The sequence below is a fragment of the Prunus persica genome, chromosome G1 (genome assembly GCF_000346465.2).
Source record: "Prunus persica cultivar Lovell chromosome G1, Prunus_persica_NCBIv2, whole genome shotgun sequence".
Lineage (NCBI taxonomy): Eukaryota > Viridiplantae > Streptophyta > Magnoliopsida > Rosales > Rosaceae > Prunus > Prunus persica.
Genome location: NC_034009.1, coordinates 35,404,083 through 35,417,421, shown reverse-complemented (window position 1 = coordinate 35,417,421; position 13,339 = coordinate 35,404,083). Strand labels below are relative to the sequence as shown.

Here is a 13,339-nt window from a genome sequence, read left to right as displayed (position 1 = left end):
GACAGTATTTTTAGCGTCGTTTTGTTTACCTGTTGTAATACAAGCTGATAAGGTTTTGGCCCCGTTAACGTGTAATTAATTATGTAGGATTTTGCTAAGTTGAGTCACGTAAATGTTGGTGATTTCTTTTCATTGATTAAATGTGGGATTCGGATCTGATTTATGGTAAAAAATATCGTGCAGGTGACTATCAATTGCACAAGAGAGTGTTTGTTATGTTTATGAAGAAGAGAGAAAATTCACTAGAACTGAAGAGATACAAAGCCAATAAATGTAAGCCTTCTATTCAAGTGTGCTACAAGTAGCCATCAATCTAAAACACTTTTCATTGTATAATAAAATCATGCCGATTTCCATTTGGCTAAATTGCCTACACAACGCATACAGAACAATGGAATGTAAGACAAATGCTAAAAGAATAAGAAGAAAATAAAAAGAAAATAAAAAATCCAAAGGCAGGCATGAACTCCAAATCATACAGAAGCCTCAATCCTTGGCTCAAATGAGAAGGCAGACATGAACTTTATGGCTTCACCATCCATAAAACATTTGGGCAATTCAACCCATTCATTGGCAGCCAAGTCACACAGAACACAGCTAGAAATCTCAGCAGAGCTTAAGCAGATCAGTATCTGGTCACCAGCCCCTACACAGTTTATATCCACATTCTTGCCATACCACTCATGGGACATTGCTGGAGGCATTGCTGCAATTTGGTGCCAAGATCGAACATCCTCATCGTAACACCACACCCTGAGACTAGCGCTTTCGAAGAATTCTGACAGCAGAACCACTAACATCCTGCCTCCGCACTCCACTAAATCAATGGAGTACTCGAAGAAGACGGGCAAAAGCCTGGAGTACTCAGAGAAGCACTTGGTGGCCAGATTGCAAGCCACAACTGACCCTGATGAGCTTAGGAAATGGACTATCTCCTCGCCATCTTTATTAGTAGTGATCACTGATGAGTATTGCTTAGATGGGCTTCTTTGCATGTTGGTTGCCACTACATTCCCAGCCTTGCTAAGGAAGTAAACAGCAGCATTGTCCTCACTTGATTCAGATTCTGCAGAATCATCATCAAACTTCTTACACAAGGCGGTCTCTTCTTCCCAGGAACCGGTGTCTGAGTTATACACTCTGAATGACAGCTTTGGAAGTTCACCAAAGACAACAAGCAGCTTGTAAGAGGACTGCTCATACTTGGGACATGAATGCATCACAATGGCATGGAAGGTGAGATTTTGTAGGGATGGATCCAGCGGAGGGTGTTCGTTGCAAGACCCTGTCACGGGGTTGCACACAATGAAGTTGCCATATGAATTTCGGAAACAGATCAAGCCACCAGAGGCTGAAACAGGCATGGAATTGCAGTTGGAGTTTTTCTGGAGGAGAGGTGGATGATTAAGTTTTTTCCAGCTTCTTTCAGTGGAGTCAAAGACTATTGATCGATTGAGAAGGGGATCGACCATGAAAAACCATGGATCCCGTGAAGGAATCTGAGAGCAGGCAAGCTTGAAACTAGGAGAAGATGCAACCGATTTCCATCTTTTGCACACCGAAGTAAGGCGGAAGAATGCAGAGGTTGGTAGCCTTGAGAGGACCCTTTCCAGGAGGTCTTCATTAAGCTCATCCATATAAAAGGTGCTTGAAATGCAATTATCTTCTTCTTGGGATTTTCTCTTCCGAGTCATCACAGAAGCCCGGCAATTTTGGTCCTCCATCGTCTAGAAATTAGGGAGAAGAACACAACTGCAAAAGATAAGGGATGATTGTGTTACTTGGGAAATTTATATCTGTGCTCATCATATAGAACCAGAGAAACAAAAGTAATGGGCTCATATCAAGGGCATACAGAAGGTAATATGAAATGGGAATCTAGCACCCCCTATCCTTGCGTTCCTATTTCCTATCTGCTATTTAGATTATTGAAAAAACCATTTGTAGGGCAAAGGAGGACGCTGAAAAGCAACGTACTCTAGTAAATAAAGATTCCAACTTTAAAGAAAAATCAATCTGCGGAGAGGGTAGTCATCATAGTGTAGTAAAAAACAGTGAGAAGCAAGCAATAAGAAATGGGGATGAATTGAAATTGCTGAAGCAAATAGGGATTGAAAACACCCATGAGAAAATGCATATCTGGGTAGTCAAAAATGCCAGAATTGAGGAATGTAAAACTTGTTAAGACAGAAATCAGACCAATGAGGATGACCTAAAGTTAAAGGAACAGCTAGTGAAGTTAAAATTTTCAGAGCCAGAAGATGAAATTGGAGAGAGAGAGAGAGAGAGAGAGAGAGAGAGAGAGGGAGAGAGAGAGAGAGAGAGAGAGAGGGTGTGTATGTCCACAAGTAAGTAACAGATCTCGACACAGAACAAGGGTTAGAGTAAACGGAAACAAAATTGTTCCACAGACTAAAACACAATTATTCAAGAAAATTGAGTGAAACAAAACAAACACCAAATGAACAAGAATAAGACAAAAGGAGAAGATGAACAGAGAAAGATAATGTACCTGCTTCTTCTCCAGTGCTTGTGCTCCGTGAGTCTGAATGGAAGACAGTGAGAGTGATGAGTAGCTGAGCCAGTGAGTGAGGTTGGTGGGTCTTTGGCCTTCTCTTTAAATTGGGTTTTGAGAAAAAAAGACAGAAGAAAAAAAAAAGTGCGAAAGCGAGCCAAGGAGGAAGGAAGGTGTGAAGCTTCCTGGGAAGCTTTTTTTGTAAGGGGGTTGACACTTTGTTAGATACCAAACACACACACACAAAAACACTCAAACACACGAGGGGTTGGTTTTTCTTTTCATCCCATATTTATAAAACAAAGAGTATATTGCTTTTCTATACAGGCATTGCTACAAAATACACGGTGTGAAAGTAAGTAGGGTGAGTTGACTCTGCTCTCTCTCAGCTCTGGCCTTGGATACCAAAGCCCCAAACAAAACCTGTTGCACTAGAACACATTTAGTTTGGTATCTCCACTTTAAATAAGTCGTCTTTCTTTTTCAATTTTCTAACACAAGAGAGAGAGAGAGAGAGAGAGAGAGAGAGAGAGAGAGAGAGAGAGAGAGAGAGCATCCAAGCACGGCTGGTTGGTTGCAAAGAAAGACAATATGGCATGGATTTTGGATTAGAAAAATACAAAAATGTGACATTGTCAAAGGCTCCAAAGGGTTAAAGGGTTTGTCTTTGTCATGTTTCAGATGCGTGGTTTTGGGTTGCTTGCTGCAGCTGACCTTTGCAGAGTTTTGCAAAGCAAAAAAAAAAAAGAAAAAAGCAAAACTTGTGCCTCGTTAAGGAATCTGTGGCTGGTCTGCTGCTCCCACTCGTGAAGATATATACTTTGTCTACTTCAAAGTCAATGCCCAGACCAGATTCTTCGAGTCCCAGAACCAAGCAATTTTCAAACAAGAATACAAGGAATAAAAGACAAAGCGAGAAAGCCGCTGATTACGTTCTATTTTATACTTTCTTTTGTTTATATATTTGCTTTTTCTCCTGCTCTCTCTCTCTCTCTCTCTCTCTCTCTCTCTCTCTCAAATTCCTCAATGTCCAAGGCCTTCAAGGCCGACCCTCAACGCAGAGATCTCGATGTCATCAGTTCACCAAGCTCGGGTCTCCAAGTAGGCTTCTTTTTCCCGATCTGCCAAAGTAGACTATAAAATTGAAGTTTGATGAAGTTGTTTAATTAATTAATTAATATTCTAAAGAAAAGAAACCAAATTTACTTCTTTGTTTCCTGCCACTGATCAACCCAAATTTAATCAACGAAATTTGACTTAAAAAGCAATGTGCTAATTCAAATTTACAAGAAGACAGCATATGAAAAGCTTCATGTTCTGTTGGGCAAGGAAGAAAAAGAAACACTTCATATTTCCAATGAAGATAACATTAATTCAAAGTACAGAGACAGAGAATTCCTCTTCCAACTCCTTATGACCAGATTACATTCAGTCACCTTACCAGTGACTCTCCCAACTAAAGTGTTATGCAGAATCTGAGATTTCTGTAAATAATGAAAACCCCAGGCAAAAATTCCCAACTCAATCTTTTCCTTCTGGTGATGAGGGGATCATTAAAAATTATGGACAAAATAATTATGTGTTAAGAAGTCCACCTTGATTATTTAACCTTTGTCTACTTTTTCTACTCTACAGACTCCATTCCCATTCAGGAAACCAGAATGTGCAACTGGAGAAGTGATTCCATCTGCATATGTCGGCCCATTGCTCTTGCAAATTCCAATGTCCTCTGCAACCGATGAACCTGACTGGCAATTATCGATATCCATGTCTTCAGAATTGCCATTTACATATTCACCACCTGAAGAAGAGAGATACTTCTCACAGCGTGCTGATACGTAGTCCAAAACAGGCCGACATAACTCACCATTAGGTATAGCTATAACAACTGGATCTCCTCTTACTGTATCTAAATCCAACTTACCAGCAGGGACCTTCTCGCAACTAGAAATCTCCCTCTCCCTTGAAACAGATGGACTCGACATGGAACCAAGCGTATTATTTTCAACTATGCAAACCTCTTTTGGAACAGATGATGGTGATTTAAGGCTAAGATCTGCATTATCAGAACGTTCTCTTACTGCTTCAGGAATGATTACAGCACTTGAGTCTTCTACACAGCTGGAAATCTGCGGAGGCAGACTAGTGTCAGATGGTACAAACCCAGAATGGCATGTAGAATCTGCAGACTCAACAGTGGAACATTCAACTTGTTCTTTACGGCATGGCTGTACTTCAACATCGATCATTTCCTCTGTTTTCCTTGGAGGTTCAAGGGTTAGACAAGATGCTCGTGGCTGAACCCTGCACAACAACAGGCAACCAGAATCATTTAGAGCATCCAACCTAGTGTTTTTCACACAAAAAAAAGATGTACGTCAGTTTGAAACTACGGTCCACAGTCACACACATTGCATTCGTTAAAGATGCTACATAGGATTTTAATTTAGAAACTCGACATGTAAAAGTACACACTAATATACACACCTGCTATATAATAGCATATATGCACCCTGGGAAAGCACCTCTTCCAAATTTACAGTCGCAACCTGTGAGAAGTAGCAAGACAAGTCAGAAGAAAGTGGCTGCTTGGGTAACTTATTCATATTAAATAAAAGTCGCATGCCCATGTGTATTTTCTGCAATAGGGAAGGCCATAAGTATGTCCTCAAAACCAGCATATCATCAGGCCAGTAGATAAAAAAACAGACCAAATCAACAACTCCTGCTCCAGGAAGCCTTTGTAATTACCACCATCAGACTAATTTTTCATCAAGACTAATTTCCAGATTGCAGTATCCATGGAAACTATTAACAGGGGTCAACAGGTATCCACAGATTACAAGTATCTTTGCTACTGATATCCAATTAGGAACATTGGCGTATCCAGTAGAACAATTAAAAAAGAGAGTAGGTCAGGAAATATCTACGCGAGAGAGAGAGAGAGAGAGAGAGAGAGAGATCTCACCTTACAGTCATCGATTCTATACCAGTTTCCACCGAAGTCCTTGGTGTAACAGATGTAGTGTCCGAAAAATGAAGCGTTTAGCATATCCACATGTACAACAACGGCATAAAGCTTGTAGATGTTTGCACCATCTCCCGTTTCACTCATGTAGGGGTTCAAATCTAAAGTTTCAGGAAATGTTACTCTCTTGTTAATTTTCCCAAACCGCCCACTCTGAAATGTTTGTCAACATAACAATTTCAGGAATCAACAGAGTATCAATCAATCACTCAAGAATTCGATCAACAAATTTTATAAATCGTATAAATAAGCCTAAAAGCATCAACCAAGGTCATTGAAACACTTAGAGCACCAACTCAAGATGATGTGTTCACAGTTATGGAAGGTAAAGTCTCCAGAATAAATACGAATCTTTAAATAACACAAGGAGTTGCTACACAGTTTGCGCAACAAACATTCCCATCTGACAGAAAAGGTTATTATAAACCTAAATTGACCATCTAACCAGCAACTACAAATCCCAAGTTCATCTATAAAGTATAGAATCAAACAAAAAATGCTGTTGACTATTGATTTATTCTTTAAAGTACTACTAAGTAAGACTTGGTAGGGGCCACAAAAGAACTCATGGCTCTGGACCCAAATCCAATGGTATTAACACATTGTATTTCCAACTGAAATCTAAAAGCGTGTAAATAAAATGCTTTCATTATGGTGGATAGAATCATTCATGATACAGGTTTTTAATTTATTCCAAGTTATTTGAGAAAGATCTACTTTAATTGTAACATGAGTTCAATCAATTAACCAAGAAACATGTACAAGAAGAGTATAGCTGATACCTGAAATCTTTTCAAGGCAATTGTGAGAATATTTGGAGCGCGCTTAACAGTAAGGCGCTTCCAAGCCTTGACATAGTCATTGCACCTGTTAACAGTAACAATATATCATATCTCATAGGAGACCACACAATAGACAAGAAAATGTACAACCTATGACTGGAAAAGGAAATAATAAATAACGAATGGAATTGACAGAGAAAAGGCAGAGACATACCCATCACATTTATACTTATTTTCTCCATCAAGCCACTCCTTGATGGTGAATTGGTCTAGACATTCCTCCAATGATGAAGCATCCCCATGAATTTCGACAGTTAAATCCATCATATTATCATACCGATTTGATATATTCTTGCATTTTGTACAAATCACCTGGAAAATATTCCAAAAGAAGAAATACATTAGAAGGGAACTGACAGATGACCAAAAAAATGGCACTAAACATTCTCTAATCAAACATACATACAAATTAACAGGCTCAATCATTCAATGAAATAAATAATAACTTAAATGAAAACCACTATTTAAAAGTCCCAAAAGTAATGCCAAATTCCAAAACACATCATTACACTTGACCATAAGATGCATAACCTGAGATTGCAGCAGGCCACCAAATATATGTTGAATAATGGTTGTCTCTTGAGTGCTAGGATGTACAGCTTTCTCTCCACCAAACTCACTAAGGCAGACTGACTGCATTGTATCAATGGCAAACCTACAAAACAATACAGTGAACTTCAATACAACTCAACAACCATTATATACCAGAAGAATTCCGGAAGACTTTTAACAATGTATTCAATATAACATCTATCAGAATAGATAAAGAAACTAGATAAAGTGCAAGTAAAGAAACCTCATGAGTTCATGAGCATCCTCCTGCCTCCCATGGACAAGATTACCACCAATATTTGGTAATCTAGAGATAATGTTGGTTGGTGAAAAGGCCTGGGAACTTTGGCTTGCTCTTTCAAGATGGGTTTGAAATTCACAAAGAAAGCACCAATCTTCACATATGCCTGAAAAGAAGAAAGGAATAATTGTTGAATGAGTGAGGAATTGTTTAAGCACTTATAACATAAAAAATAGCACTGAATGGTTTTAGGACTGCACATTCTCTCCGATGGCCCTTCTCTAACAAGTAGGCAACAAGCGGCCGAGTGGATGAAAGACACTGTAGAACCACGTTGGCAAAGCAACTGCAAATAAAAGGGAAATTAGCAACATAAACAAATTTGAAGGTAGAACAAGTATGATGCAATTGTCAGTGTGGGTGCGTGAGTGTGTGCCGGCAACAGGCATGTGAATATCTGTAGTTTAAAATGATACATTGGTATTATAATGAATCGTGAATATGGTAAACAAAAACCTGTTTCCGCAATTTAAGAGTCCACAAGGAGGAAATCTGAGCTTGTCCCAATTGAAAAGTTGAACAAATTCATCATAAGGAAAAAGAATCTGCAAAGTATTAAGTGTTGGTCAAAGCATCTAAGGGTCAGATAAGAATTGCAAAAAATATGCGCACAACATTCTCATGTAAAAATAACTGAAAATTCACCTCTTTCGGCTTCTTGATATGCTTAGAAATTCCACGAATGGGAACAAGTGCGAGTCCGGAGAAAGTTTTACCCCCACCGCCTGAAGTTTTAAATCTAGAATTACTCAATGTGTTTTTGCATTCTGTCTTATGCCCTGATTTCCAATGTTTTTCTTGGCACTTTTGCGAGCTGCAAAATTAAAAGAGGGATCAACATTTGGAAGGGGAAAGTTGCATGTACATACAATAGAGACAACAAACCATCGGCTTGAAGCACCCCTAAGAAACTTAAGAACTTCAGTTAAACAATAACTCTGCCCTCTCTATTTGCTGCGACAGGGCATGATCAACAGAAAATAACCAACTGTATCAAATACATTTAGCAACGTAAAGTTTCATTAAAAAACAAATCTTTACAATAATCCATCACAACAGTAATAATTACGCAAACTAAAATTACCAAAATAACACACAAAAATAAATAAGCAAACCCAACAAAGCCACACTGTGAGCTAATCAACTAGCAAGACGCAATTTTTACATCCCATGTTTAGCAAGGAAAAAAACAGCACAGAAATTTAAAAAATAATATATCCAATTAAGAATACCAGTATCTAACGGCTTTGCAGCGAGAGCACTTCTTGGGACCCGAATTGCCACACACGGCACAAACCGGATCCTCCATTAGAGCGCCCGGCATTTGGGTCCGATCACTGTGGTCTCCTCCTTCGAAGTTGGCGTCGACCTCAAAGTACTTCGAGGCCGTGTTCTTCACAAAGTGTAGCAATCCAAACGCTATTATAAACGCAGTAAATATGAATTGAAGGAACCAATTCAGATCCAAGCTCACTCCCGCGACATGCATCTACGCCTCTCCAGCTTCGATCTTTAACTCCTCCCCAATCGCAATCCTTCTCATCGATAATTTACAGTAATCACCACAATTAAGGGTTTTTCTAGCTCTTTCTCACTCGCCCACTAGGGAATTAGGGTTCTTTTTTCTGAAGCAACCCACAGAGAGAGAGAGAGAGAGAGAGAGAGAGAGAGCGAAAGAGCGAAATCAGGTTAAGGTTAGGGTTTCAATCAATAATTTGGTAAGTGTAACAAGACATAGGAAGCTTCTTTATTTTATACATGGCGACCTCTGCTTCTCTTCCCTTGTATGTTTCTTGTTCTAGCTTTTTGGTTACGTTAACAATAATTTTGAGAAGAAAAATAAAAATTCAAAAGAAAACCAAAAAACAAAAATAAAAACTTTATGCATTTTCCGATCTCTTTCCCTCTTTTTCTCACTTTCTTTCTCTCTCCTGTTGATTCTCAACGTCGGTTTCTTGGGTGTTCTCTCTAGAAGAGACGAAAGAGACAGTGAGGTTTGAGCTTTTTTTATTTTTAAAAAAATTTTAAAAAGGAAACTTGGGTTTTTCTTTTTTCTTACATGGAAAATAAATAAATAACTGGGATTTTAATGTGATCATGTTCCAGTGATCCTGTCACGTGCTGTGACAGAAATGGAAATCACAGCCAATCGAGGGACAACGCCTCCATTGCTTGATTACTTGTCGTGGTCGTCTTTGGCCTTGCACATTGGGTGTGGGGCGCACCTGGAAGTATATTATTTGCTTCTGAGTTTTGATTTGGTAATCTTTGGGGGAACTTGCCGTTTCAAGGCTTCTATGTCTTCATTGGTTTTCTTTGCAGCTTTTTACTAATTTGGGAAGAGCAAAAGTTGGTTTGAGGTTTGAAGCTGTGAAAATATGATTAGCTTGTAAATTTCATTTTCTTGTGTTGAAGTTTTGTAATAGCTATAACCAATTATTATTATTATTATTATTATTATTATTATTATTATTATTTTTTAAGTCTTCAATTCCAAAATAATTTATAAGGTTTTATGTTGAAAAGAACAATGTGATGTGGGTGGGAAAAAAGTTTTCTTAATTTATACACCAGAAAAAACAAATCTCATTAATTAAACACATAAAAAATGCGGCCAATATAATGGTGCACATGTTAAAACATTCACACTTGTCCAACATGAAACCTACCCACCTCATCAGCATTACAATGCAAATTCTATAGTGGAAGTTATGGAACAATCAAATTATTCTCTCTTTTTAAAAAATAAATAAATAAATACAAGTCATAAGTCATAGTCTGAATTACTAAAGGGGAATTTTTCACACACACTCTATTATGATGCTACGGAGTTCGAACATGAAACCACTAATTTGTAAATCAATGCCCTTTTTCATTAGACTATATCTCGTCGGCAATCAAATTACTCTTAAATAGTAACAATTTTTGCACACATATTATGAAAATTTTGGCATCTTAAAAAGGGCCAATTCCAAATGCATATGTGTTGGTTTGATCTCTTCCCTCTCACATTTGTTGCCCTTTAGCATTGGAGTTGTTTTATTGGGACTCTTTCCTGACTGCTTGAATTGAACCCATTTTAGCAGATGCAATGTAAGACTCTGTCCAAGGATTTTGGGCCACCCTAATATTTTACTGCTTCATCGGCCATAAAATAAGAAAGCTGTAGGCCTTTTGGGTTTTGTGCCTGTTGGGCTTGGGCAAGATCAACTAAAGGTACTCTCCTTAAAAATTGTACACCAAATATTAGCCCCAATGTCAGGTAACCTTAAGATGAGAAATTGACCATGACTTAAAGGCCTCAAACTTAAATATATAAAATTTTAAGGGTAAATTACTCAAATGATCCTTAAATTTGTACTCGATTTATATTTTGGTCCTTAAACTAAATTATTCGTTCAAATGGTCCACCAACTCTTTATTAATCAACGCTTTAGTCCTACTGTTACATTTTGTGTTAAATTTAGTCATGTGAGCAATACATGCTATATTTTTGGGGGCAAACAAGATTTTTGACTTATGTATCACCCATTTATCACCACTGTATCACCTATGTATCACCACTTTATCACCTATATATCACCACTTTATCACCTATGCATCACCACTTTATCACCTATTTGAGGAACATAGGACGGTTATGGGCGGTTTTACCTTTACATTTGACGGCAGTATTAACATAATGTAACGGTAGGATCAATGGAGCGATTAATATAGATTTTATGGACCATTTGACCGAATAATTTAATTGAATAACCAAAATGTAAATCGAATATAAATTTGAGGACCATTTGAGTAATTTACCCATATTTTAAAAAAGTCCTGAGAAAGTCCTAAGAAAAACAAACTAAAAAGAAAAGGAAAACTGGATTTTTTTTTTTTTTTTTTTGGAATAATAACATGAGTGATTAAATTGTTAAGAATTAAAGTTGTTTATTTAAAGCATTCTTTTGCTTATATATAGCATTGTCTGTTTCTTTTGCTTATATATAATGACTTTTTTTTTTTGAAGATTTACTATTATACCCAATAAAGGGACCCAAATTATTGAAAAAATCATACATGAAATGGACTTTAGAAACACACTCAATGCCCATTTACAACATAACAAATAAGCTTTTAACTTCTTATAAATTAAAAAAACTGCCATTGATTTCTTAAAACAAGTCCAACTCCAAAACCTTATTAAAAAAATCTAAAACAATCAATAGAGCATCACATTAATTTAATAATCAAAATTAAATTCAATAGGTCTAGCTGTTCTTTTTTTGGTTTTTTTAAAAGGTTTGTTATAGAAATTAAATTGCGTAGGGTTTATCTATATCATTAATGCTAAGAATAGGTATATAACTAAATATCTCCCATTTTCATTGATAGTGCTCCATTATAAGAAACCAAGATCCCCAGACACTAATTTTGTTTGTGGCCATAATATATATTTATATATAACATGTTCATTCTTAGTACTTTATAATTTCTTTTCGTAAAAGGCTATGAAAAAGAAAGAAACTTGTATGTGCGACATCATGTTTTCTTTTCCTTTTTTTTTTCTTCCTAATACTTTTGTTTTGTTAAACTAGTTATTAAATGTGTGTACAATAACTAAACAGCTAAGCTCAACTCAATTGGGCCAAATAATTGCATATATATATATATACATACTAGTAGTAAAAGTATGAAATTATGACAATGACATGCATTTTATCTTCTTCTATCTTTGCCTAATATATTTAACTTTTTCCAATCCTAAGAAAACCCGGAGTGGTGTTGCGCACTACCACAATAAACATCTCCAATTTTGATTTTGATTTTGATTTTTTTTGGTTTAGTTGTGATGTGTTCGGGAAATCCCCATCAACATCGAAAGGCCTACAAGTGCATGAACTTGATAGGAGTCCATTTTGTCAGGGAGTTGTCTGCGATGCTATGTGATGACAAATGCATGATAAATCCAAGGTTGTTAATAGGAAGGGATAGCTCCGCAGTTTGTGGATTTGTGTTTGGTCTTGGTGTTTTCTAGGCTTCCTCCTCCTAAGGTCCCAAATCCAGGAATTGGAGATCAATTATTGATTGAGTTTGATAACGTTACTAAATAGTGATTGTTTTGTACGATTCATAGTCACTCTATCGTTTTTGTCATTTACATAAACTAAAAGAGACTAGTTTTATTTTCATATATTGATGATTAAATAGTTAGAAACGCTCAACGTTATGTACGATTGATAATAGCGTTCGTGCATAACTAACAATAACATAATGTCCATGCGCAACTGACAATGAAATTCTCATTAAACCATAATATCGTGTATCTGTGAGATATTTTATATATAGAATATAGAGGAGAGACTTGAGAAAACGGTTTTCTTTGTTTAGATTATATGTAGCATATAGGCTTCTCTCATCTTCCATCTTCTTCTTCTGGTTGGAGGGCTTCTTACATCCTTTGGCACATGCAACTTCAAGCATATCCAACTCCACAATCGTTGACCTCCATTGAATTCGGACCCTAACTACTCTCTAAACCACAATATCAAATTATTGCGGTCCTTACTTTGGTGGGATATTTTAATATTGAAAGAACTGATAATAAATAAATAATAAAGAGTTAAACAAAGAAAATAAATGTCAAGTTTTGCATCAGCAATGCAATAGTTTATTATAAATAATAAATAAAAAAACATTAGTCTATTAGCAATGTATGATTGAGATATGAGAGATAATGGATCAGCTAGCTGTCCTAAAAAAGTGCGCACTAAATGGAAAAGCATATGGGTCCCGCACCCAACGTGGCCAATTTGCTGGCGGCAGTTTGCAACACTGTGGAGCCCCGCCCGCCACCTGATTGTTGATGCGTCTCATACAGAAAAATTTGTTTGTTTAATTGCATGGGTCCGATATTATAAACATGCGCACACCAATCAGTGCACAATCACGAATGTTGCTAACGTTAGTCGTTGACGCGTGGTGTTTCATTTCACATAATGAATTGTTAGAAATCGTCCATATACCGGTCATGAGGAAGGTGTACGGGAGGTAAAAACTTTGCTTGCAAAAGAGGAGAGATGAAATTGAAACGAGGTAGCTAGGAGTCCATGCATGCA

At 37.1% G+C, this 13,339-nt stretch overlaps 2 protein-coding genes across 2 annotated transcripts; both read right to left on the bottom strand.

Annotated features, from left to right (window-relative positions):
• LOC18788188 (F-box only protein 13) lies at positions 258 to 2,968 on the bottom strand. The gene is made up of 2 exons (XM_007222619.2): positions 2,513 to 2,968; positions 258 to 1,752 (listed from the first exon to the last, which is right to left on the bottom strand). Exon 2 carries the CDS (start codon positions 1,722 to 1,724, stop codon positions 474 to 476), a length of 1,251 nt encoding a protein of 416 aa, XP_007222681.1. The 5' UTR covers positions 1,725 to 1,752; positions 2,513 to 2,968; the 3' UTR covers positions 258 to 473.
• On the bottom strand, positions 3,820 to 9,220 carry LOC18790652 (ubiquitin carboxyl-terminal hydrolase 18). The gene is made up of 11 exons (XM_007223053.2): positions 8,471 to 9,220; positions 7,884 to 8,052; positions 7,695 to 7,783; positions 7,439 to 7,524; positions 7,182 to 7,344; positions 6,917 to 7,040; positions 6,540 to 6,697; positions 6,326 to 6,410; positions 5,484 to 5,696; positions 5,003 to 5,064; positions 3,820 to 4,819 (listed from the first exon to the last, which is right to left on the bottom strand). Exons 1-11 carry the CDS (start codon positions 8,725 to 8,727, stop codon positions 4,120 to 4,122), a joined length of 2,106 nt encoding a protein of 701 aa, XP_007223115.2. The 5' UTR covers positions 8,728 to 9,220; the 3' UTR covers positions 3,820 to 4,119.

Coding starts and splice junctions, on each gene's coding strand:
- LOC18788188 (XM_007222619.2), bottom strand. CDS start 1,724: ATGGAGGACCAAAATTGCCGGGCTTCTGTGATGACTCGGAAGAGAAAA.
- LOC18790652 (XM_007223053.2), bottom strand. CDS start 8,727: ATGCATGTCGCGGGAGTGAGCTTGGATCTGAATTGGTTCCTTCAATTC. Junction 8,053..8,470: donor TGCAAAGCCGTTAGATACTG/GTATTCTTAATT, acceptor TTAATTTTGCAG/CTCGCAAAAGTGCCAAGAAA. Junction 5,697..6,325: donor TTGCCTTGAAAAGATTTCAG/GTATCAGCTATA, acceptor CAAACATTTCAG/AGTGGGCGGTTTGGGAAAAT.